The sequence below is a fragment of the Anolis sagrei genome, chromosome 4, assembly GCF_037176765.1.
Source record: "Anolis sagrei isolate rAnoSag1 chromosome 4, rAnoSag1.mat, whole genome shotgun sequence".
Lineage (NCBI taxonomy): Eukaryota > Metazoa > Chordata > Lepidosauria > Squamata > Dactyloidae > Anolis > Anolis sagrei.
Window position 1 is genome coordinate 11,875,514 of NC_090024.1, and position 25,341 is coordinate 11,900,854.

The 25,341-nt window shown below is 43.9% G+C and overlaps 1 protein-coding gene across 1 annotated transcript; it reads right to left on the reverse strand.

Annotated features, from left to right (window-relative positions):
- Nucleotides 1–11,103: 11,103 nt before the first annotated feature.
- Nucleotides 11,104–17,056, reverse strand: LOC132773531 (proto-oncogene Mas-like). The gene is made up of 2 exons (XM_060772774.2): nt 16,885–17,056; nt 11,104–12,198 (listed from the first exon to the last, which is right to left on the reverse strand). Exon 2 carries the CDS (start codon nt 12,150–12,152, stop codon nt 11,220–11,222), a length of 933 nt encoding a protein of 310 aa, XP_060628757.2. The 5' UTR covers nt 12,153–12,198; nt 16,885–17,056; the 3' UTR covers nt 11,104–11,219.
- Nucleotides 17,057–25,341: the final 8,285 nt, after the last annotated feature.

A 25,341-nucleotide genomic window follows, 5' to 3' on the forward strand; every position in this document is an offset into this window, starting at 1 on the left:
GATATAGTCAACAAAAATGGTCAGACCTTTAAAGTTCTGCATTAGCATTCACACTGAAGACAAGAGCTGGATTAAGTCTCAAGGGAGATTAATCCAGATGGTGTGTGATTGTAATGAAAATTTCAGGTCTGAATTTTGTTGACTAATATCAACTACAGGGACCTCTTAGATCAGTTGTTGAATGGTGAGTCAACTTGTAGGTATATTCTATTGATTCACTGGGTCTATTCAAGGACTAATATCATCTTGACCTAAGTCTTCCATTGTTGATGATTCACTGAGACTGCCAGAAATAACCAAGCAAATTATTATTGGTAATTTGAATTTCTTCATTTTTTTAAAAAAATCTGTTTTACAATCAAGCATAAAATGTCTATTCTCATAATAGAATCACAGGATTGAAAGGACCCATAAACACTGTCAAGTTCAGTGGTTTTCACTCTATGGGTCTTCAGATGTTTTGGTCTTCAACTCCCAATAATCCTAACAGCTAGTAAACTGGCTGGGATTTCTGGAAGTTGTAGGTCAAAACACCTGGGGACCCACAGATTGACAACCACTGGTCTAGTTCAACCCCTACTCTGTAAGAAAGCACAACTGAAGCACTCCTGAAAGATGCCCATCCAAGATGGAGTCTCCTAAATTGCTATATTGAATAGCTCTCACGGTTTAAAAGTTTGTCTTCTTCATCATTATAACAATATTGGTAATCCTTATAGTCACCAATAAGTATGGATCTAGAAACACAATTAGCTAGGATGCCAATACTAAAAATTATAGTGCCTTTTGGGTTTTTTTTTAAAAAAAGCGAGACAGAGAGAGAAAGAGGTGAGACAAAAAGTGGTGAGGACGGGGAATAATAATAATAATAATAATAATAATAATAATAATAATAATAATAATAATGTCAAAGGGGGGAGATTTAAAATGTCTTTCCTCCTACCTGGATGGTGGTGGTGAGTGGTATGAATCTTGCCTGTAATCATCATTTAAAATTGAGCAGAATTCTGGTGGAAAACAAATTGGAAAAGATACATTCTTTGGGACTACAATGTGCCTAGCTAACAAAGGTGCCGACACAGCCACTTGTGTGTAACTCAACCTAAAGCATATGTTGAGGGCAGGTTTGGGGGTGAAAATATGGTTTTTGCTTTGATCTGTGGCTAAGTTGAGGGTAACACTTTGATGCATGCAATGAACAAATCTTTTCCTCTCCTTTTAAAATATCATAGAGGGAACATACTTATATAAAATGAAAACATCGAGATTTGCTTTTGGAGTATTTTTTTTGCAAGGGGCGAGGGATATTTTCAAGCTGTGGATGGTTAAATTCTTAGATAAGGAATCTGTGGATCCAGAGGGCCATCTGTATCTAATCAACAGGCTACCCAGTTCTGACCCTTTGCTATTTGCTACATGCATTATTTTAAAAAATTTAAATTGATTTCAATTGTTAAATGTTTTATTTCTTAGGCTATACAGTGGCTGGGCCGTAAAACCTCTCTAAACCTTTTTTGTTTTGTTTTTCAAATATTAATCCACTTTAGTGAAGTGTATTGTGGCCATTACGCTGCTTTTAGCTATTAGTGTATTATCTCATAATTATTGGGAAAATCTGTTTTTACTAATTTTCCATTCCCAGTGCACCCTCCAAAAAAACAGCAACCCTGCTTCGTGCAATTAGTGGTCCCATCAGCAAGAGGAAGGAGAGTCATTGGAAATTGCTTCTCTAGCTTCCTCCAGCAAAAAATATTTAATGGATAATATTTCTGTTTTCTGAGAAGGAGCTCAAGATACAAACCAAAATTGCTCCTTAATTCAGTTTGCTAGTAGCCTTGGCACAGCATGCTGGGGTTGCTGGTGGAAGAGGCAAATATCTTTAGTCCAGAGGTCATAAGGACAATAAAAACGGCTGAACCTTATCCCTAAAATAGGCCACAGCATCTTAAATGACCTCTGCAAAGTTCAGATTAAAACATAGTGCAGGTTCACTGTACTACTAGCATTGATGTTCTACCAGAATCACAAAGGATCAGGAGAAAGGGAATAAAGCACAGTTCTACAGCCATTGGAGAAACATAACGCATCATGTGGTTTCCATGTGACATTATAAAGACATACCTTGGTTAACAGATGACAAGTCTACATGGGCAAGAAAATGTAAACTCGCCTCAAATTCTGTCTGTTCCCACAATGTTTGCCAACTTCTGGTGACTATCACAGGGTTTGCAGGGCTAAACCAATTCTATCCCACCAGAGATGGCCCTGGGTAATTTTCAATGGTAAGCAAACAGTATTTTGGCGCCCCCCCCCCCAACCAATCACTGATATATATTTTCTGTTCATCGTGGGAGTTCTGTGTGCCATATTTGGTTCAATTCCATCATTGGTGGAGTTCAGAATGCTCTTTGATTGTAGGTGAACTATACATCCCAGTAACTACAACTCGCATATGTCAAGGTCTATTTTCCCCCAAGAGGCCTCAAGAGCGCCCCTGGGCAAAAGCAACTGTACTGCGAATGCTTACTTTGCGTAATGGTTGAGCCGCCCCTGTATCCCACTTTGGTCAAAGGGAGGGGATACTTAGGAGTTCCCTGGTCACTCCAGAGTATCTTGAGCACCTGGGCAGTGTGGACAATGGGATTTGTACCAACTTGTTGTCCAGGTGGGACATTGGCACCATCCTTCTTTATCTTGGTTCATCAGCATATGGAAATGGGAGGGACTATGCCTGCGTCACTGCTATCAATAGCAACCCTGCTATCAGTAAGCCTTACCACGACATCTTTATGGCAGGGTCAATAGCAACTAATGCTTATGAAAATCATTACTTACTGCTACCAATCAATCACAGAGTTCCATGTAAGCTCCTAGCCATTGAGCCTATTTTGATATCAACAATGACTCCTTGAAGAGCAGGAGGAAGAAAGGGAGGTTACCCCTGTATTTCTTCTGGTCAAGTTGGTACCTCTGTTGGTGGTCAGGAGCTCACCAACAGTTGGCCAGTTGGGATATGAAGGGCAATGGGGCTAATGAAATCTCAGGGTGGCTGGGCATGGGGACACCAGCGGTAGTCCAACAGGTTTGGCTGTGTGTGTCTGGCTGGCTACCTCTGGGGCCAATTTTGAGCATTTATGCTTTGGACTGGCCCAGGATTTAGTCATCACTGTTGATTCACCTGCAATCTCTGAGCAAATAGCTCTTTTTTATACAGTCTTTCTAGGCTTGCCCAGTTTTGCCTCATTTCTTTGTCATCTCCTGTCTAGCTCTGTTTAGCACATTGAGATGATGTTGAAGAAGGAATGGAAAACATATATCAGTGATAGGTTGCAGCAGCATGCTTGCAGTAAACCAAGAAATTGGATTCTAGTCTAACTGAGTTTTAGCAGAAAGCAATAGCAAACCTGCTATCAGTAAACCTTACCATGACATCTTTATGGCAGGGTCAATAGCAAAAAATGATTATGAAAAGGTAAATATGATCACTGATTTTACTTGCTTTTTATTTTAACATTTGTATATTCAGGTTTTTAATTTTACAGGCTGAGCATCTGTTATATGAAATGCTTCAGACCAGAAGTGTTCTGCATTTTGAATTTTGGAATACTTGCTTATACATCATGAGATGGGACCCAAGTAGAAATACAAAATGCATTGTGTTGTCAAAAGCTTTCATGGCTGGAATCACTGGGTTGCTGTGAGTTTTCCAGGTTGTATGGCCATGTTCCAGAAGCATTCTCTCCTGATGTTTCACCCACATCTATGGCAGGTATCCTCAGAGTCTGCGAGGTCACAACCTCTGAGGATGCCTACCATAGATGTGGATGAAATGTCAGAAGAGAATGCTTCTGAAACATGGTCATATAGCCTAGAAAACTCACAGCAAAACAATTTTCATTCATGTTTCATATATACCTTAAACATATAGCCTGAAGGCAATTCTATTTACAATAGAATATTTGAAAACTTTCATGCATGAAACATGCAGTTTTCCCAGCATCTGCATTTGATTCACAAACCATTTCATTCTATCTATAGACCAAGTGGTCCTTTCTTCTAAGTTTGAGTCCTTATATCAGGAGAAAAGTGGGATAAAAATAAAGCAAATTAATAAGTAAACAAATAAATTTTGAATCATTAGGTCGTAAAAGTGTCACTTACTCAGTGACTTATATGGATGATTTTGGATTTCAGAGTGTTTTGGATTTTGGAGGTTCAGATAACCTGTACCTAGTTTTTTACTTGTTGCAAGCTATCTTGAGTTTTCTGTTGGAAGAAAGGCAGTACAATAAAGGCAATAAAGGATGTAGTACACTGCAAAATGTCTTTCCTGGCAAACCTGATATCAGTTGCTGATATTAGGTCTTCTTTCATTGAATCTAAGAGTTGTAAGAGACCCCAAGGGCCACCCAATCCAGCTCCATTCTGCCATGAAGGAATATACATTCAAAGCTTTCCTGAACGATGGTCATCCAGCCTCTATTTTAAAATCTTCAGAACAGGAGACTCCACTGGACAGAATATACTAATATACTTCTTACTATCAGGAATTATTTTCTAAATGTTTAAGAGGAATATTTTTCCACAGTTTGAATCCATTACTCCATGTTTCAGTCTCTGGAACAGCAGAAAGTCAATATGACTTTGCCATTTATGTCGTTAATATTGCTTTATTGGGGATCCCATGCCCTCTGCCATTACACAGATAAAAAACTAGAATGTGTGAGGCTAATAATATCATGTGTGTGACCATGACAGCAAAGCTTATTAATGAGATAAATCACACAAATTAGGAGAGGTGACAGCAATTTGCTTTTGATGCAGTCTACTGGGAAAGACAAAAGTCCTCCCTCCCTTCCTGCTGAGTTAACTGTGTGCAATCAGGAATGTGTCCTGGAATGTGTCCAGAGGAGAGTGACTAAAATGATAAAGGGTCTGGAGAACAAGCCCTATGAGGAGCGGCTTAAGGAGCTGGGCATGTTTAGCCTGAAGAAGAGAAGGCTGAGAGGGGATATGATAGCCATGTATAAATATGTGAGAGGAAGCCACAGGGAGGAGGGAGCAAGCTTGTTTTCTGCTTCCCTGGAGACTAGGACGCAGAACAATGGCTTCAAACTACAAGAAAGGAGATTCCATCTGAACATGAGGAAGAACTTCCTGACTGTGAGAGCCTTTCAGCAGTGGAACTCTCTGCCCCGGAGTGTGGTGGAGGCTCCTTCTTTGGAAGCTTTTAAACAGAGGCTGGATGGCCATCTGTCAGGTGTGATTTGAATGCAATATTCCTGATTCTTGGCAGAATGGGGTTGGACTGGATGGCCCATGAGGTCTCTTCCAGCTCTTTGATTCTATGATTCTATGATCTATGTTTGCATTTGGAACACAACTTTGCAGTAACCGAGGGAAGCTGAAGACAAAAGGGGGAAGTTGAAGGAGGAAAGAGAAACAGTAACATTTCAAAGTAAGCTGAAAAAATTAAAATATCACATCAGTAATTGCATTAATTACAAGTGTCACTGTCAAACTGAGATAGCTGGAAAGAATGGGACTGCCTTGGGTATGAGCATGAGTCCCTGGACTTTGACCTTAAGAAAGAGTCCTAGGAAGCAAGGATCAAGGCATTTCCTTCTTGTTCTTAGGGAAAGGGAAAAGAGACAGGAAGCATAGTGTAAAATATTAACAGAAACTCTCTATTTCTTCATTAGAAGAGAAAAACCAAAACTCACAGAAAGGTTTCTGCCTCTCGCATGTGACATTCTGTTCCTGTGGTTCCATTGAAATGTGAATTTCCAGCAAATAGCTCTTGCTTGGTGGTCTCTGGGGTTTTTCCTCAACAGGTAGCTAGTTTTCTCCTTTTACTCCTTGCATCCACTTTTCAGTCCTCACTTTGCTCTCTTCAGCAACTCCATCTGACTGCCTCTCCAAACTGGCTTTTAGCCTACACTTGCCGTCTCCCTCCTCTCTGATCCAAATCCACCATCCACCCACACCCTGACTTCTCAAATTGCTGTTGTCTGATATATTTACAGCCAATAGCGCTGCCTCCTTGGCTACAAATTGCTGTTTTAATTTGCTGTTTAAAATGATATAATCCAGGCCTGGCATTGCAAGACAGAGAGGGGCTTGAGCTGGTTTCCAAGGCTCACTTGGGTGATGGATCTGAGTGATCAGCATAAAGACAAATGCATGCCTGCTAGGGGTTCTTGGCCTTTTTAATAAAACTAATATGCAATTTTCAATCCTGGTTCCAAACAGAAAAAAAAGCTGTTTACAAAAGAACCTCCCTCTGGCCATGGGTGATGGAAAGTTCAACTAGAAATAACAGTGTTTCTACTGAATGTTTGAAAGTCTCCTTGGATCCAGAGAAACACAAAAGCTCTGAAAAGTCAGGGGATGCTTAGTGTTACAGAAAATGTAAATTGTATGTTTTCCCAGAATGGGGGTGGACCGATGAGCTGATTTAAACATAAATGGGAAGAAAGAAAGAAAAATGAAGGATTAGGTGGAGGAATAGGGGGCATTCTCTACAACAGTCATTGTCAACCTTTTTTCAGGGATCACTTGACTAGGTACCACTTGACTAGGGATCACTTTGACCAGGGGCCACTCTCCAACAGTAATACCAAAAGGGTTACAAATCAGTTTTTGGTCAAGTTTACATTTGGTTTGGTAGTTTGGGGTGCTGACTCAGAAAATTGTACTGGATAGACCACATCAGCTCTGATTTCTGATACAGAGCATATGCCATCCAGTAGTCGCTATCTGCTCACCCACAGAAATCCATATTTAATAATCTATTTATTATTTTTTATTTATTATTTTGTATACTTCTACCCCGCCCTTCTCAACCCCCGAGGGGGGACTCAGGGCGCCTTACAAAAAGGCACATCTTGGGGTTACAAATCAGTTTTTGGTCAACTTTACATTTGGCTTGGTAGTTTGGGGTGCTGACTCAGAAAATTGTATTGGATAGACCACATCAGCTCTGATTTCTGATACAGAGCATATGCCATCCAGTAGTCGCTATGTGCTCACCCACAGAAATCCATATTTAATAATCTATTTTTTATTTTTTATTTTTTATTTTGTATACTTCTACCCCGCCCTTCTCAACCCCCGAGGGGGGACTCAGGGTGCCTTACAAAAAGGCACATCTTGGTGCCTACACAAATACAATAACATATAAAACCAGCAATTAAATGGTCAACAATTAAAACAATTAAAACAACAATATATCTCTCAATAATCTAGAGCTGATGTGGTCTATCCAAGGGGGCGGGGCTGGTCAGCAAGAGGGAAGGAGTGGCAGGCAGTGTGAAAGGAGCAGAAATAAAATAAATAAAGAGGAAGGAAACCTCGCAGACCAGATTTTTGTCCTTGCAGCCCACTGGTGGTCCACAGCCCACAGGTTAAGAACCACTGCTCTACATCGATGAAAAGTGTGGCCATGCAATGCCAGAGTCTCCTTAAGATAGTGGTTGTCAACCTGTGGGTGCCCAGATGTTTTGTCCTACAACTCCCAGAAATCCCAGCCAGTTTGCCAGCGGTTGGGATTTCTGGGATTTGAAGGCCAAAACATCTGGGGGCCCACAAGTTGAGAACCATTGCCTTAAGATAAAGTTATTAAAAGGGGAGGTCAAGCTAGGAGATGGGGAAGGTTTGCTTTTACCTAAGTCTGCTGGGAAGGGAAAGATTCAATTCCCCATCTCTTCCCATCACTTACAGAGTTAACTAAGGATAAATATTGTTTGTAGTTTGCAAAAAAAATAAGTAAGGAGAGAGACATTTTAAAGCAGATAAATTGGTGAGATGATAAAAAAAATTACTGGAAAATGTATCTGGTAAATCAGAAGAGCTGGTGTATATGTATGTGCCAAGGAGAATATTTCTTTAATTAACATTTTATTCTGCAGTTCTCTTTGTGACATGCAGCAGTGTGCAGTGGAGTGTGTTTCCAGATTCATGGTTGTAGCTTTCAAAATAATTTTGGGGACTGTTGAAATACATTCAGTTTCTTATATAGTCTCTTGTATTGTTACTGCAATCAGAGGCGGCCCTAGGTAATTTTCAATGGTAAGCAAACAGTATTTTGGCACCCCCCCCCCCCAACCAATAACTGATATATATTCTCTGTTCATCGTGGGAGTTCTTTGTGCCATATTTGGTTCAATTCCATCATTGGTAGAGTTCGGCATGCTCTTTGATTGTAGGTGAACTATGCATTCCAGTAACTACAACTCGCATATGTCACGGTCTATTTTCCCCCAAGAGCACCTCAAGAGCACCCCTGGGCAAAATCAACTGTACTGTAAGTGCTTACTTTGTGTAATGGGTTGAGCCGCCCCTGACTGCAATATATATTGTGACTTAAATTAGGATTGGTTTTGCAATATTCCATTGTAATTGCTCCCAGAGATCTTAGAAGGTGGTCCACAGTGATCTGCCACCAATCTATGTCATATACTTTTGGAAGGTTGTATAGTAGAGATGATCAGAGAAGGTGCTGTTGGGAGTAGCTAGGTAAATGGAAAGTTGAAAGTGAGTAGTGACTACTGGAATGTTTAAAAGAATTTGAATAAAGTTGGTGGTTGGCTGTTGGTCTGTTATTGGGAGAAGGGTGTGGAATGTGGAGTGCATGAGTGTGAATTGGAGATATGTTAGTCAGTCAGGTCTGGGAAATAATTAGTGGAGTTTAAGGCCCCACCTATACAGCCATATAATGCAGATTAATTGCATTGAAGTGGATTATGTGCCATTGTAAATTTATATAATCCAGTTCAGTTCAGTTCAATCTGCATTATATTAATCTACACTGACTGTTATAATGCAGTTCAAACTGTATTATATGTCAATGTAGATGGGATCTAAGAGAAGAATGAGAAACACAGTGAATATAATTTAAATGTATAAAATGAGAGTGAAATGTATAAATTGTAAATGTATTAAACTGTTCATTTTTTTTGTTCTATATTTTTCACTACTGAAATTCCAAAGCCGTTTAGGGTCATGAATACCTTGAATTCAGACATGAAACCAGCGTAGTTCATTTTGAAATGGCAGGCCATCCCTTAAATGGCAGCCATGATACTAACAGGAGCGGGACGCAGGGAGCATACACCCTTGTTGTACCAGCTCCACTGGCTGCCGATTTGCTACCGGGCTCAATTCAAGGTGCTGGCATTGGCCTTTAAAGCCCTAAACGGTTCTGGCCCAAGTTACCTATCCGACTGCATCTCCACCTATGAACCCACCAGGACTTTGAGATCTTCCGGGGAGGCCCTGCTCTCGATCCCGCCTGCATCACAGGTGCGGCTGGTGGGGACGAGAGACAGGGCCTTCTCGGCAGTGGCCCCTCGGCTGTGGAACGCCCTTCCCACGGACATCAGATTGGCTCCCTCATTGATGGTATTCCGGAGAAGAGTGAAGACTTGGTTATTCGAACAGGCGTTTGAATAAAAAGTGCAATGAATTTCGGGAAATGGAACTACGACTGACGAGTTTGGATCATGATTCTAGTTATGAGACGCCAATTGATTGACTGTCTATTATTGTTAATTGCTTAACCTGTTCCTGTGTTAACTGTTTTTAAGTAACTGTTGCATTGAATTTTTGCTTGATTGTTCGCCTTGTTTTGCTTGATTGTTGTAAACCGCTATGAGTCGCCTTAGGGCTGAGAATGGCGGTATACAAGTGAAGTAAATAAATAAATAAATAAATATATCCCTGGCCTTGTTTCCCACTTAAGACCAGGAACGAGGAGATTACAGACATAGAAGCTTTATTTCTGCAGAAGCAAAACCCACAATGGGCTTCAGTAATGCCGGAATAATGTGACACCCATTTACAAAATAAAGCCTTTTGTATACAAGTTTCTCTTGGTCACACATTGCACACTAACATTGCTCACTCAACCCCTGGCTCCACCTTCTGCTCTTGTCCCTCCTTCAACTCCACCTCCCTTGGTCATTCTTGGTTTGATGAAGTAATTGTTTTCCAGTTACCACTATCTTTATTTTCTGGGTTGGTGTCTGGAGCTTTGAGGGTCTACATGTTTTCCATTCAGTGGAAACCCACCCTACTCTTCTTCAATCTCCCCCTCCTATCTCTGCTCTGTTAATGAATCAACATTTCAACAAAATGGTAATTTGCAGAATTCATTCTCTAACAATTAATGAAAATCATATTATTCTAAGACACAATATCTTTCATGAGCTAAATTCCTTAAAAACACCGGATCCTATGATAAGGAAGCTAAGCAGGGACAGCCTTTGTGGATACATAATAGGAGACTACCAATGAATACTTGGTGCTGTAAACTAGATAAAAGAGGAAGGGAAGGGCAGAATAACCTCCAGAGGCGGTCCTAGGTAATTTTCAACAGTAAGCAAACAGTATTTTGGTGCCCCCTCCCAACCAATTACTGATATATATTGTCTGTTCGTCATGGGAGTTCTGTGTGCCATATTTGGTTCAATTCCATCATTGGTGGAGATCAGAATGCTCTTTGATTGTAGGTGAACTATACATCTCAGTAACTACAACTCGCATATGTCAATGTCTATTTCCCTCCAAGAGCGACTCAAGAACGCCCCTGGGCAAAATCAACTATACTGCAAATGCTTACTTTGCGTAATGGGTTGAGCCGCCCCTGATCACCTCTGAGTATCCCATGCCTAAGAAAACCCAATAGAATTCATGGTGGTCACCACATGTGGATAAAGGCCTTGAAGGCACACACACATGGTATCTATATGATACTTCATTTAGTGATGAACCCTCTTTTCTAGAGTTGTAGACAATGGAGCAAGCTTGTTTTCTGCTGCCCTGGAAACTAGGATGTGGAGCAATGGCTTCAAACTACAGGAAAGGAGATTCCACCTAAACATTAGGAAGAACTTCCTAATTGTGAGAGCTGTTCAGCCGTGGAACTCTCTGCCCCAGAGTGTGGTGGAGGCTCCTTCTTTGGAGGCTTTTAAACAGAGGCTGGATGGCCATCTATTGGGGGGGATTTGAATGTGATTGTCCTGCTTCTTATCAGGGGGTTGGACTGGATGGCCAGCGAGATCTCTTCCAACTCAATGATTCTAATGCCCAAACAATGCTAGATCCTACCTCATCCTTTACATCAACATTGGCATCATTTGGTCATCTAGATGTTGGCCTGCAACTAACACCATTACCTATTGTACCCAAGGCTACTGGGATCTTTCATACTACAATATTCAGAGAAGCGCAAGACATTTTGGAACACAACCTGTAGTTCTCTTCCATCCCCAGCGCTTCCATTGGCCTCCAATGACATAATAAATTACAGGATTCATAGTGCTGTTGAATGAAGCAAGGAGAAAGCAAATCAACATTATCCTAGAAGGGGGACTATAGCCTAAGTATTCTATGAAGTAAAAGAGGCTAATTGGAATGGCAAAGAGGATGAAACAAATTAAGATGAGTGGAACTGTAACATAAATAAATTTTGGTGCATTTTGCTGTGAGCAGATCTTGATGAACCGGGTGACAGTAGAGACAGTCACAAGGAGAGTAACGACAAGAAAGTTTCCACTGCAGATGATCCTGATCATGTTGATAGAGCTTTCATATGACCAAAAATAATGAAGTAAAACAATTGTTCCAGACAACAAACCAGACACAGCCCAGATCATGCAGGACACGATAGCTGAAGTCTGTTTTGGCCGGTGACTATGGTACCAGATTGGAAAGTAGACTGTCAGAAGCCTTTCCATACTGACAACTGTTAGGAGATACAAGGCTGTTGTATATGCCAAGAGGAAGAGATGAAATGCTGCTGTCTTTAGCGGTAAGGGGCATGCAGGGATTTCCTGAAGATAGTCATGGACAGAATGAATAGCAAAAACAAGCAAAAAGGTCAGGATGCCGAAGTCTGCTACAGCCAAGTTCAAGAAGTAGGTGGTGACACTATTAACTTTCTGGATGCCGAGGCTAAGAAACCAGATGACAACTCCAGTTTCCACCAGTCCAACTGTGCAGATAAAAATGGTTATGCTCTGGAGGACTAGATCATTTAATCTTAAACAAGCATCCACATTATTGCAGATCATACTGTTGCATGTACCATTTCTAAGTTCGCCAAAGTTCTGGTTCTCCTTATCCATAAAGTAAAAGTTGTTTCTCTGCATTATATTCTTAATGAAATTGCCAATGTTGCTGTTTCACTGCACAATCCTGTTAGAAAAAGAGAAAGAGCACAAAGCAAATTATTGGTATATGGCTCATCATTATCTCATTCTTTTTCCATAAATGTCAAGATAGACACAAGTTGCACTCATGAAATCAGGACCATATTCACTCATAGAAGCCTGCCCAAGCTTTAAGATATGCAAGTGAGGCACGTCTCTCTGTCACACTGCAATTGTGTTTCATGCATATTCAAGGTGCTTCTGATCCTCGCTAACAGAGCTATATTTCAAAATATTTTCAGTATTTTAATAACAGTGCAGTAATCATTGGGAGCTAGTATAGGTTTGTAATGAACAAATTCTACCAAAATTAGTTGTGTATCATTTTTCGATTAGGTCACAAGTTTAGTAGATCATGGGAATGCTGTAGTAGACATCATTTATCTACCTTTCAGCAAAATGTTTTGTTAAGATCCTCATCATATTTTGCTAGGAAATGGATTAAGTGTGAATTAGATAGGAACACTGTCAGCTGGATCCATAACTAGTTGGAGAAATTACACTTAAGGAGTTTGATCAGCGACTGCTAGAAGGAGGTCTTGCATGGAGTGCTTCAGGGCTCTGTCCCAGGGCTGTTACTCTTCAACACTTAGATGACAGGGTAAAGGGAGTCCTTATCAATTTTGCAGGTGTCACAAAACTGGGAGGGGTGTCTAGCACATTGGCAGTTTAACTGGTATCAAACTGCTTCAAATCTACAGTAGAGATGCACTCATAGTGAGACTAGGGGCCTCTTCAGATGGGCTGCATTGCCCATCATATGCTGGTCCTACTTCATTTGTACCACGGAACCTGCTGGCTCCAAACTACTTCTGGCAGGGCTTTATGGCACAAATGAAGTAGGACCATTATACACCGCTGTTGTGACAACACAGGAGGCTTCCCATGTTGCATTAGGATCAATGGAGGGAAATCAAGTGGTGGACTGTTCCCCCCATGGGATGTGGTAAGGGGGAAGCCGGATGATGTGGGGTGTGAAGTGACAGGTTCCCCATGTCCCCTGATGGACCCTTACAGATTTACCATGATGCATGGTGAATCCCGTAAGTATTGTGATGAAGTCATAAGGTTGGTAGTTCAGGATTATTTCAATCCCTGAAGTTTCTATTTAAGCATGCACACAAATTTCCTCCTTGGAAATTAAGAGAAAAATCTTAGTCAACAAGGCCATTCCTGAATGAAGGTAAAAAAAGAAAATTATTCCTTCTCATATATTAAGAAAGATGAGATATCGGTCTTGATTTTACAGGTCCAGAAGCGGTGTAAGGTTTGATAATTCCTTTAATTGAAAGGCTGCACATCAAAGAAGACGTGCAATGAGATAAAGAGGTTTATGAATCTAGTCTATTTACTTATAGCCGGAAAGTGGAAGCAGAAATCATGGATGGTGAGTCCTGGCACCACTCTGACTGGGTACAAAATAGATACAGGCCCCACAAAAATCATTGCAAGTTGCAACAATGAATCAGTTTATCCTTACATAAGCTGCTGATCTACCATGTAAGATGGAAATTTAGACAGCATTTGCATTCACCTGGAATTAAACAGCCCGGAAGACGGAAAACTTGCACCTTCATCTCCTTCTTAAAAATGAGCCATGAAAACAGCAAACTCGGTACCAGGCTCTGAGTTCTGATACCACCCTTTCTGTGAATTGACCTGTCTAGCAACAACATTTCTGTAGTCCCCTTGCTCTAGAGATTATATTTTTTATTTTGAAAAGTAGAGTAACTGGTTAAAAAAATCAGCTCAGGGCATATTATAACATTTACCAAGATGAGCAGATGAACATGTAGAGAGATTGTGATGTGAGCTGCATTGAAGATCTGAGAATTTTTCAATTAAGTACTTAGAGGATGACATGAGAGGATAATTAATTCACATAAGACACAGTATTGCTCCATTTCAGAAATAGTCAATTAGTGGCCCTTCAGATGTTTTAAGTATAATTTGTATTGTATAGTCGAAGGCTTTCATGGCCGGAATCACTGGGTTGTTGTAGGTTTCTTCAGGCTATATGGCCATGGTCTAGAGGCATTCTCTCCTGATGTTTCGCCTGCATCTATGGCAAACATCCTCAGAGGTAGTGAGGATAGTAGTGAGACCTCACTACCTCTGAGGATGCTTGCCATAGATGCAGGGGAAATGTCAGGAGAGAATGCCTCTAGACCATGGCCATATAGCCCGAAAAAACCTACAACAACCCAATAATTTGTATTGATAAGACATAAGAAATAGGGAGGGGTACAGGAATAGTTATAGAATAGGGACATTTTTTAAAAATCTAATATTATCACCTTCTTCCATCATAATCTAATACAAAAAAAAGGTTACTATGGTGTAAAAAAGAAAAAAAATCTTATTTTGTGTAAAACAAGGGAATAGAAAAGTGGTTGTAGAGCATGTTGAAACACAGATGACAGGAAAGTTTAGAAATAAAAAAACAGAAAACCATATCTAACACTTCCTGCCTTCTTCATAATCAAAATATTTATCTTTTTTGGTCTTGCATCCCCCAGATGGTTTTGAACTACAAGTCATCCTTCAATAGTGCAATTAAATATTTAGAGAACCACTAGTTGCTCTTCCTGACGTCACAACGAAGCCACAATGGGAGCAGTTTATTCTCAAATCCTGATGAAAAAATTAGAGAAATTAGGAGTCAAAGAGCCACCAGCAAAAGTAACGATTTTCAAATAACCATCAAGAGACTGCTTTGAACAGCTGCTTGTTGGGATGGAGGGAAAGAAGAAGATAGGTATAGATCCAACCTGTCTAGGCCTAGAAGCAGATGGAAGGCTCTCTTCATCTATCACAACTTCCCTAGCTCAGAAGGAAAGAAGAGGCAGGCATAGCTTCATCATAACTAGACCTAGAAGCAGATGAAAGGACCTCCTTCAATCCCAACTGCCACTACCCTGACCTCAAAGGGAGAGAAGAAGAGGTAGGCACATTCCTAGGCCCAGAAACAGATGAAAGGCTAGGCATGGGTAATCCATGGTTCTAAATGGTTCTAAAGTACTTACAAAACTAAAGTTCTGGTGGTGAAAACTAGGGGGTGCTAGTGTTTTGCATCTGCAGTGTTGCTAAAATTCTGGTGGTGAGAATTTTAAAACTCTAACAAAACTTTCAAAATTTCATTATAATTTCATTATTGGTGACTTTTATGACAGAACCAATTAGGAACTGCCATTTATAACAAAATTTTGAAAGTTTTGTTAGGGTTCTGAAATTTTCACCACCAGAACTTTACCAACACTGTAGAAACAAAGCACCAGCGCCCCCTAGTTTTCAACACCAGAACTTTAGTTTTGTTAGTACTTTAGAACCATTTAGTACTTTAGAACCACTTTAGTTTTGTTAGTACTTTAGAATCATTTAGTACTTTAGAACCATTTAGTAGGATTGCCTATGCCTACCACCCATCCCAATTGCTGCTGCCCAGACCTTAGGGCAGACCCCCCCCCCCGAAATTTTCATGGTGGTTCGCGAAAAGGCCTTAATGGTGCATTATTTAAACTGTTATGTTTATTCATATCATGATCTGATCACCATACTCAATATATCCCATATGCATGGGGGTATTGGGGTAATGATACAAAAGGTTTGCTAGGCTAGACCCTCTTTCACTCAGACTCAGCCCCCCCCCATCAAACTCAGCCCCCCCCAATCAAACCCCCCCTGAAAAAAATTCAGCCCCCCCCCCCCCCAAAACGAAATCCTGGCTACAGGCCTGCTTAGGGTGAAACAATAAGAAGCAGAGACAGCCCCATCATACCTAGTCCAGGAAGAAGATAAAGTGTCCTCCCTCCATCCCAACTGCCATTGCCCTGGTCTCTGAGGAAACAAAGAATTGACAGGAAAACCGTCATCATGTCAGGGCCCAGAAACAGATGGAAAGCTCTCTGCTTTGGCCTTGAAGACATAGAGAAGCAAAAGAAGAGACAGCTAAAGCTCCAACATGGCTAGACCCAGAAGCAGAAGAATTGTACTTTCAGTGCCCTAACCTCAGAGGAAGAAAAGAAGGGGCTGGCACACACAGTTCCACCATGCTTAGGTTCATAAGCAGATGAAAGGTTGTCCTCCATCCCAGCTGCTATTGCTGTGGCATCTGAGGAGAGAAGCAGCAGAAAGTGGAGCTCTTTCACGTCTAGACTCAGAAGCAGATGAAGGATGCTCCCCTTCATCCCAGCTTCCACTGCCCTAACCTCAGAGGGAGAGAAAAAGAGGCACTTTCCGCTCAACTTATTCCTTTCCCTCCACTGACTTTCCTTTTCCCTTGTGTGTCATTTCTTATTTAAACAGTAAAATTGTAAATTGTAGCCATCTGAGAAAGTTTCTGGTAAAAAGTGGAGTATAAATACTCTAAATAAATAAAGAACAAGAGGAGTCCAGATATTGATATCAAGCATCAAACATTTTCAGCAACCTATCAGAACTTTCCCCAACTTATTTCTGAAAACAGAGTGGTATAAGAACAATTGCATACTGAGTTGTATTTTTTCTTTTCTTTTCTTTTTCCTGATCAGTTTGCAGACCAAGCCTGGAAGCTATAATAATGATCATAATAGTAACTGGTCTTAAAGAAGTTTAAGGTTTTTCAGTGCTGTGATGATTTCCCCACAGGCCTAATTTACTTTCTCTTGAAAATGAATCTGCAATCAACACTAACCTTTTTGTGGTCTTCTGGTAGTCTGAAGCAAATCCACCATACACCACATTCAGATGACTTTCTGGGCTAATAATCACATTTTGAAATTTTTCACATGCACTTTTTATGGTAAGTTGCATCTGGAGGTAGCAGAAAGAGAAAGGAATGGAGTTTCTGAGAATCCGGTGTCATCTTCCCTCCTTTTCCAGGAAAAAAGAAATGGAGTGGTTGGGTGAACTTTCAGAGCCTTTTAAGGAACTTATAATATTGGCAGTTTGCCCTTTTCTAAATTATTTCATCATTAGTTGCTTTCAGTAGCAATTTTCTTTCAGGCCTGAGATTTCTGACAATTCAGTATCTTGAGCTTGATATTTTAGAAATATAGTTTAAGACAGTTAAGAGCAACAGGGAGGGCAAAGTCATGCCAAAGTAATTCAGATAGTATCCACACTGCACAGTTATACACAGAGTTAAAGTGGTGAAAACTGTATTAATTCTATAGTGTAGATCAGTGGTTCTCAACCTGTGGGCTGTGGCCTAGCAGTGGGCCACGAGAACAAAAATCCGGTCTGCGAAACTCCTTCCTCTTTATTATTTTATTTTATTTTGTTTTGTTTTATTTTGTTTTATTTTTTCTTCTCCTTTCTGCAGAGCTACCTAGTCCATCCCCTTTTGGTACTAATGTTAGAGAATTGTCCCTGGTCAAAGTGCTTCCTGGTCAAAGTGGTCCCTGGTTAAGTGGTCTCCATTCAAGTGGTCCCTGGTCAAAGTGGGCCCTGGTCAAAAAAAGGGTTGGGAACCACTGGTGTAGACGCATCCTCAGTTTCTGTGTCAGATATTCTTATTATAATGTGGACATAACCACAAGTCACAAATAAATGGACATCAGTCCTATGAACTAAAATTCACAAGCAATCATTTCATAGTAGAATATCAGTGTATTGGAATGGGGGCTGAGTTTGATTCGGGGGGACGGGACCTGAGTCTGAGTGAAAGAGGGTCTACCCTAGCAAATCTTTTGTATTGTTACCCCAATACCCCCATGCATATGGGATATATTGAGTATGGTGATCAGATCATGATATAAAAAAACATAACAGTTTAAATAATGCGCCAGTAAGGCCTTCTCGCGGACCATCATGAGAATTTTGGGAGGGTGGGGGCTGAAACCCCTCAAGCCTCCCCCCCCCCCCAGCTACATGCCTGTATGAAGGGCTATTCCCCACTCCACTTGTTTGTCTCTCTACGTGAAACATGCTTAAGAGTTACTACATTTGGGAGAGTTGTTTTGGTGTATTCAGCCTGATCATTACACATGCTCATGAAATTCCTTAACCACTTCTTATTCAGTAGACTTTCTACTAGGTTTGTGTTACAACAAAGGAAATAGCAATATGAACTTATCTGAGAGCTAGACTTCTGTTTTATAAGTTGCACAACTTGGAAGCAACTTTGACATTTCTCTTTCCTACAAAAATTAAGGTGAAACCTAATACCACAGATGTGTTATGATGAGAAGTAACAAGAGAATGCTGTCATTTAGAAGTTTGAAAACTTTTACCCCTTTACATCTACATGCAGACATCATCCTACCTTTCTTCTCAGCTCAATGTAGTATGTGAATAAAAAATATTTTCTTGGTTTGATGTTGATAGCACATTTGCTAATTATGTTTGTTAAGACCAGTTGCTGGAGGGACATATGTATCTGGGGGTTACAAATGGCGCAGTTTCACCCACAAGGTTGGCACCAGGAGGTAGTAATCCCATCTCCTTAAATGGGAGTGTGGAGGTCAGGACAGCTTCCAGACTCTGGTTTGTGAGAGAGGAAAAGCAGGGCTGACAACTCCTCCACCGGCATGGATGGGATGTGCAAAGCAACACTGCGCTCTTCTCAGACACAACAGCCAAAACCACAAGTCCCGTCTTTCTTCTATTGTCTATTTGGTTCATGTATCTTAGGCATGGGCAAACTTTGGCTCTCCAAGTGTTTTGAACTTCAAGTCTCATAATTCCTAACAGTCGGTAGGCTGTTAGGAATTGTGGGAGTTGAAGTCCAAAACGCTTGAGGGAAGGCCAACGTTTGCCCATGCCTGGCTGTAAAGTAAAAGCAAGCCCATGCCTGGCTGTAAAGTCCAAAACACCTGGAGGGCTGACGTTTGTTCATGGTTGATGTATCAGGCTTGCCTGGGACATAGTTCCTCTGTACGAATTTAAGACAGCCCTATTATAATGGTGATAAAACTCGGGCCGCATCTAGACTGACCATTTAATGCAGTTCCAAACTGGATTTGAAGAAAGCGGTTTTTGTGTGCAGATAATTACATGGAAAATCCTGGAACCAGTTTGTAGCCAGATGATGATTATACAAACCACAGAGCACTGATACACATTAAGAGCTAATTGTGTGGGCTTTCTTGTGTACTGCATTAAATAGTTGGTTTAGATCAGTGGTTGCCAACCTTTTTTGGGCCAGGTGCCACTATGACTAGGGACCACTTGACTGGGGATCACTTTGACCAGGGACCACTCTCCAACATTAGCACCAAAAGGGTTACAAATAAATTTTTGGTCAACTTTAGATTCGGTTTGGTTATTTGGGGTGCTGATTCAGAAAATTGCATTGGGTAGACCACATCAGCTCTAGTTTCTGATACAGAACCTCAGACTGCTGCTTCTGCTGCCACAGGGGTCCTGAATCCTTCCATCCAGCTTGGCTGTTCCTTGGGCTACTTGTGAGTAGGAGAAGCCCAGGCCCCTTCCAACTGGGTGTGGATCGCGGGGATCACCTGAGCCGGGCCCTGGCGGTTTCAGCCTTGCTGCCCTCTCCATCGGGCCTCGTTTCTCCCCTCTGCGGAGTGTGGGGAGCGAGTTGGGGCCTACTGCTGGGGCCTACTGCTGCCGTGAACACTGCTCCAATTGGGCCTTTGCCACCTGGGCCTTACTGGGTGGGCCGCTGGGCCATAGCGTCGCAGACGCCCTCTCGGCTGGGCCTTCGCTGGGCGAGCCGCCGCGCCGTGGGTGGCTGGAGCTGGACTCTCTACCATCTGGCCAGCTCTGTCATCTGGGCCTTCTGCTCCCCGCCCCCCTGCTGGAGCTAATCCCCGGCGGCGCTGCGGTGGCCACGTGGGATTCATCCGCGCGACCTCAGTCGCGATCCTTCCGAGCTCGGCTGGGGCTGCCTCTGCGCCCGGCTCTTCCACTCCTTTCCCACTCCCGCTGGGGGCTCCGGGGGCGGCCTGGTTGGTCTCCACGTGCACCCGGCGGGGCGACTTCTCCTCCGCGCCTCTAAGGGGCGCTACCTCCGCGCTTCCACCCTCGGCGGAGGTCCCGGAAGTGACCAGCTGGGCTCCGCAGCACATCCTGGACGACGACACCTCTGGATGACGTCACCTCTGCGCCTCTAAGCAACACCACTCCCGCATTTTTACATCTGTCGGAGGCCCTAGAAGCGGCCTAGTTGGAGTCTTTGCTGCCTGAGAGAACCGACTGCCTGAGAGAACCGGCTGCCTGAGAGAACCGGCAGAGCCTGAACATCTTCCATTCCAGCTGCGATCTGTCATCAAAGAGCATCGACAGGGCTACTAGTCCATCTCCTGACTGGCTGGAATTTTTGACACAACTGCTGCTACAGGATTGTCATCAGCCGCCATCACTGAGTCACCATCTATTTATTACCGCCCCGTTGCTGGAAAGAGATGTCAACTAACTCAATATCAGATCTTGGAGCTTGTGGCAACCCTTAGTTTGCATGCCATTGATTCCCAAAGACCTGCCCCTGCACCTGGGTCCAACGTATTGGGGGAGGGGGGCCAATACGTCTGCCCGGGACCACCTCCGGAGGCCCATCCGCTAACTTACATCAAACGTCAGCTATTTACATCTGAATCATAGCACTTTACTAACTGCCAGTCTCCTGACCACTGTGTACATTTTGCGAACACTGCACGGTATAGTCCGTCCTACCTCTGCTGCTAATGTGGTAATAAGACCATAATATAGCGCTTAGTGGCGCCTGTTCCGTAGCCAACTGTTTGCACTTTACCAACTGTTGCACTTTACCCCTCCCAACTCCTCCTGCCGCACTTCAGTAGTATAGAGGGCCGAATATTTTTTCTGTTGAGGCTGTTGCACTTTAATATCTTGTTGCACTTTAAAAACCTTGCACCTTAAGAATTACTCGGTAGCCGCGGAACTTACTTTGCACTTTGCACTTTAAGACTCTAGTATTCAAGGACCATCCTATTTCGCGGCTAACGCTTGCCTCCGGTATCCTCATCTACCGAAGTGTTCATTTCCATCCATGTGGTCCTCCACCCTCCTATGCTTACTGTCTGTTACTATTATCTGGTGGAAGGGGCAGGGGAGGTAGTGGGCTGGAGCCTGTGGGAAACAATGAGGGGAGGAGGGGGGATGAAGAAGGCCAGCAAAATTGGCCAACATCCCAAACAGCTGGTGAAAATGTGATTAAGACCCTAGCCAGGAATAGCGGCATGGAGGAGGGGAGGTGTTCCACTAGCCGAGGGGCCCCCATAGAGGTCGTGGTGGGAAGGAGGAGATGCGGGAATAGGAGACCTCAAATTCGGCCAAATTTGGACCATTTATCTATAATCAAAATTCCAAATCGGTCTCCTAAGGTAAATTGGTGTAACCAGGTGAGCGGACCCTCCGGTCTGAAGGTGGTGCTGTTGAACGCCAGATCTGTCAACGGAAAAACGACCTGGATCCAGGACTTAATCCTGGACGAACGGGCAGATCTGGCGTGCATCACGGAGACCTGGTTGGATGAAGCTGGAGGAGTAAATCTGACCCAGCTTTGTCCTCCGGGTTTCTCCGTGCAACACCAACCTAGATCCGGAGGGCGGGGAGGCGGGGTCGCAGTGGTCTATAGGGATTCCATCCATCTGACCAGGTGCCCCATCCCGCAGACCGCAAATTTCGAAAGCGTCTACCTGAGGGTGGGTGACCGGGACAGTATAGGGATTCTAGTAGTGTACCGTCCACCTCGCTGCACTACAGTCTCCCTACCTGAGCTAGCGGGGGTGGTCTCGAGCCTGGCATTGAAGTCTCAACGGCTTCTTGTGCTGGGAGACTTCAACGTCCATGCCGAGACGACCCTCACAGGCGCGGCTCAGGACTTCATGTCTGCCATGGCAACCATGGGGCTGTCCCAACAAATATCTGGCCCCACCCACTGTGCTGGACACACATTGGATTTGGTTTTCTGCCAGGGATGGGAACAGGGTGGCGGTGTGGAGGAGTTGTCCATCTCTCCGTTGCCATGGACCGACCACTTCCTGATCAGATTTAGGCTCACTGCGCCCCCTAACCTCTGCAAAGGTGGAGGACCCATTAAGATGGTCCGCCCCAGGAGACTGATGGATCCGAATGGCTTCCTGACGGCTCTTGGGGATTTTCCCACCACCTCGGTAGGTGACCATGTCGAAGCCTTGGTGGCTCTCTGGAATGGGGAGATGACCAGGGCTATTGACATGATTGCTCCGGAACGTCCCCTCTCAAGTAGCCGAGCTAAACCAGCCCCTTGGTTTACTGAGGAGCTGGCAGCTATGAAGCGAAGGAAGAGGGAACTAGAGAGCGTGTGGCGTTCGGAACCGAGCGAGTCAAACCGAGCACGGTTTGTGTCCTTTCTTAGGGCATATGCCGCGGCAATAAAGACCACAAAGAAAACTTTCTTTGCGGCCACTATTGCGTCTGCAAAGAACCGTCCGGCGGAGCTGTTTCGGATTGTCAGAGGTCTTTTAACTCCCGCCTCTGCAGGTGGGAGCCCTGACAATTCGGTCACGCGCTGTGAAGCATTTGCTCGGTTCTTCGCAGACAAAGTCGCCTTGATCCGTTCTGGGCTGGACGCCGCGTTAGATGCAGACTCTGTGGATGTAACGAGAGCACCTGCTTGTCCTATTTTGTTGGATTCTTTTCAGTTTGTGAAACCCGAGGATGTGGACAAGATACTTGGAGGAATGAGGCCCACCACGTCCATCCTAGACCCCTGCCCATCCTGGCTTCTGAGAGAGGCCAGAGGGGGATTGGCCGAGTGGGTAACAGTGGTGGTGAATGCCTCCCTTCAGGAAGGCAAGATTCCAGCGAGCCTAAAACAGGCTATTATAAAGCCGCTGTTGAAGAAGCCATCACTGGACCCCACTAAATTGGACAACTTTCGGCCTGTTTCCAATCTCCCCTTTTTGGGCAAAGTCATGGAAAGCGTGGTGGCCTCACAACTCCAGGTATTCTTGAGAGACACGGATTATCTGGATCCGGCACAGTCTGGTTTCAGACCGGGGCATGGTACCGAGACGGTCTTGGTCGCCTTAGTGGATGATCTGCGCCGGGAGCTAGACAGGGGGAGTGTGTCCCTGTTGGTGCTCCTGGACCTCTCAGCGGCCTTCGATACCGTCGACCACGGTATCCTTCTGGGGCGCCTTGCGGAAATGGGTCTTGGGGGCATTGCTTTGCAGTGGCTCCGGTCATTTCTGGAGGGTCGCACCCAGAAGGTGTCATTGGGGGACTCCTGTTCCGCACCACAACCGTTGAGTTGTGGGGTGCCACAGGGTTCCATACTGTCCCCCATGCTGTTTAACATCTACATGAAGCCGCTGGGTGAGATCATCCGGAGTTTCGGGGTGCGGTGTCATCTGTACGCAGATGATGTCCAACTCTGTCACTCCTTCCCACCTGCTACTAAGGAGGCTGTCGAGGTCCTGAACCGGTGCCTGGCCGCTGTAACGGTCTGGATGAGGGCGAACAAACTGAAACTAAATCCAGACAAGACAGAGGTACTCCTGGTCAGTCGCAAGGCCGAACGGGATATAGGGTTACAGCCTGTGCTGGACGGGGTCGCACTCCCCTTGAAGGCGCAGGTTCGCAGCTTGGGTGTGACCCTGGACTCATCGTTGAGCCTGGACCCCCAGGTTTCAGCGGTGACCAGGGGAGCATTTGCACAGCTTAGGCTCGTGCGCCAGCTGCGCCCGTATCTCGGGAAGTCTGACTTGGCCACGGTGGTACACGCTCTTGTCACATCCCGCCTGGATTACTGCAACGCTCTCTACGTGGGGCTGCCCTTGAAGACGGCCCGGAAGCTTCAGCTGGTCCAGCGTGCGGCAGCCATGTTACTAACTGGAGCGGGTAGCAGGGAGCACACAACGCCCTTGTTGTCCCAGCTCCACTGGCTGCCGATTTGCTACCGGACCCAATTCAAGGTGCTGGTCTTGGCCTACAAAGCCCTAAACGGTTCCGGCCCAAAATACCTTTCTGACCGCATCTTGGCCTACGAGCCCACGAGGACCTTGAGATCGTCTGGGGAGGCCCTTCTCTCGATCCCGCCTGCATCACAGGCACGGCTGGCGGGGACGAGGGAGAGGGCCTTCTCGGTGGTGGCCCCCCGGCTGTGGAACACTCTCCCGGCACACATCAGACAGGCGCCCTCCCTCATGTCCTTTCGAAAAAGCCTTAAGACCTGGCTGTTCGAGAGGGCATTTAATTAAGTGCTAAGCAACAACATTACGGTAATGAGAACTGGAATGGTATAAGGAAGATGAGACTGGATATGATTCTACTAAGAGACGAAGCGGATTTTTATGTAGTTTGTATTTGTCGTATAGTTATATGTTGTTGATACTGGCCTTTGTAACTGTCTTTTTATGTGTACTGTACACCGCCATGAGTCGCCCGTAAGGGCTGAGAATGGCGGTTAATAAGTGCATCAAATAAATAAATAAATAAAAAAGAACATATGCCACCCAGTAGCCACCATCTGCTCACCCACAGAAAACCATATTTAGTAATCTACAGCTGATGTGGTCTATCCAATGCAATTTTCTGAATCAGCACCCCAAATAACTGCAGGATCAGGTTTAAAAGGAAGACACCTAGGTGGCCCTGCTTCCAAGTGCCACATGGAATGGCTCTGCTCAGGGTGATGACCTCTTCCCTCCCGACATCCCTGTTGTCTTGGCACTATAAGAGGGTTTCACAAGACTAGTTGCTCTTGTTGCAACGGTGTAGTAACGGTGAGGCCACAGACCATATTTTAGTTCTTGGGGACCACTTGTGATCCATGGACCACAGGTTGGGAACCACTGGTTTAGATGGTGACTCAATGGAGTTTAAAAAGAGTGGCCAGGCACTACACTGGCTCAAAAGATAAATCTGAAAGCTGGTAAGTTCTGTAACACTTGCAAGAAAAGACTGTGTGAAGAGGAATGGAAAATGGAAGGAAGCCCTTTATAATGCTATGAGACACAACACCACATTAATATGATTATTCGTCCCTCCCCCTCCCCCTGTCCCTGCCAACAACACACTCACTCACATACTCTGGGAAAGAGTCCTTAGTGATATTCAGTTTAGCTCAACATTTTACCGATGTTTCTTATTTGAGACAGGACAACCCGGTTCTTTCTGGCACCCTGGCCATTCCACAGGTATATAAACCTCACTTGCCTAATTTCCAAGAGACCCCCAA

Coding starts and splice junctions, on each gene's coding strand:
- LOC132773531 (XM_060772774.2), bottom strand. CDS start 12,152: ATGCAGAGAAACAACTTTTACTTTATGGATAAGGAGAACCAGAACTTT.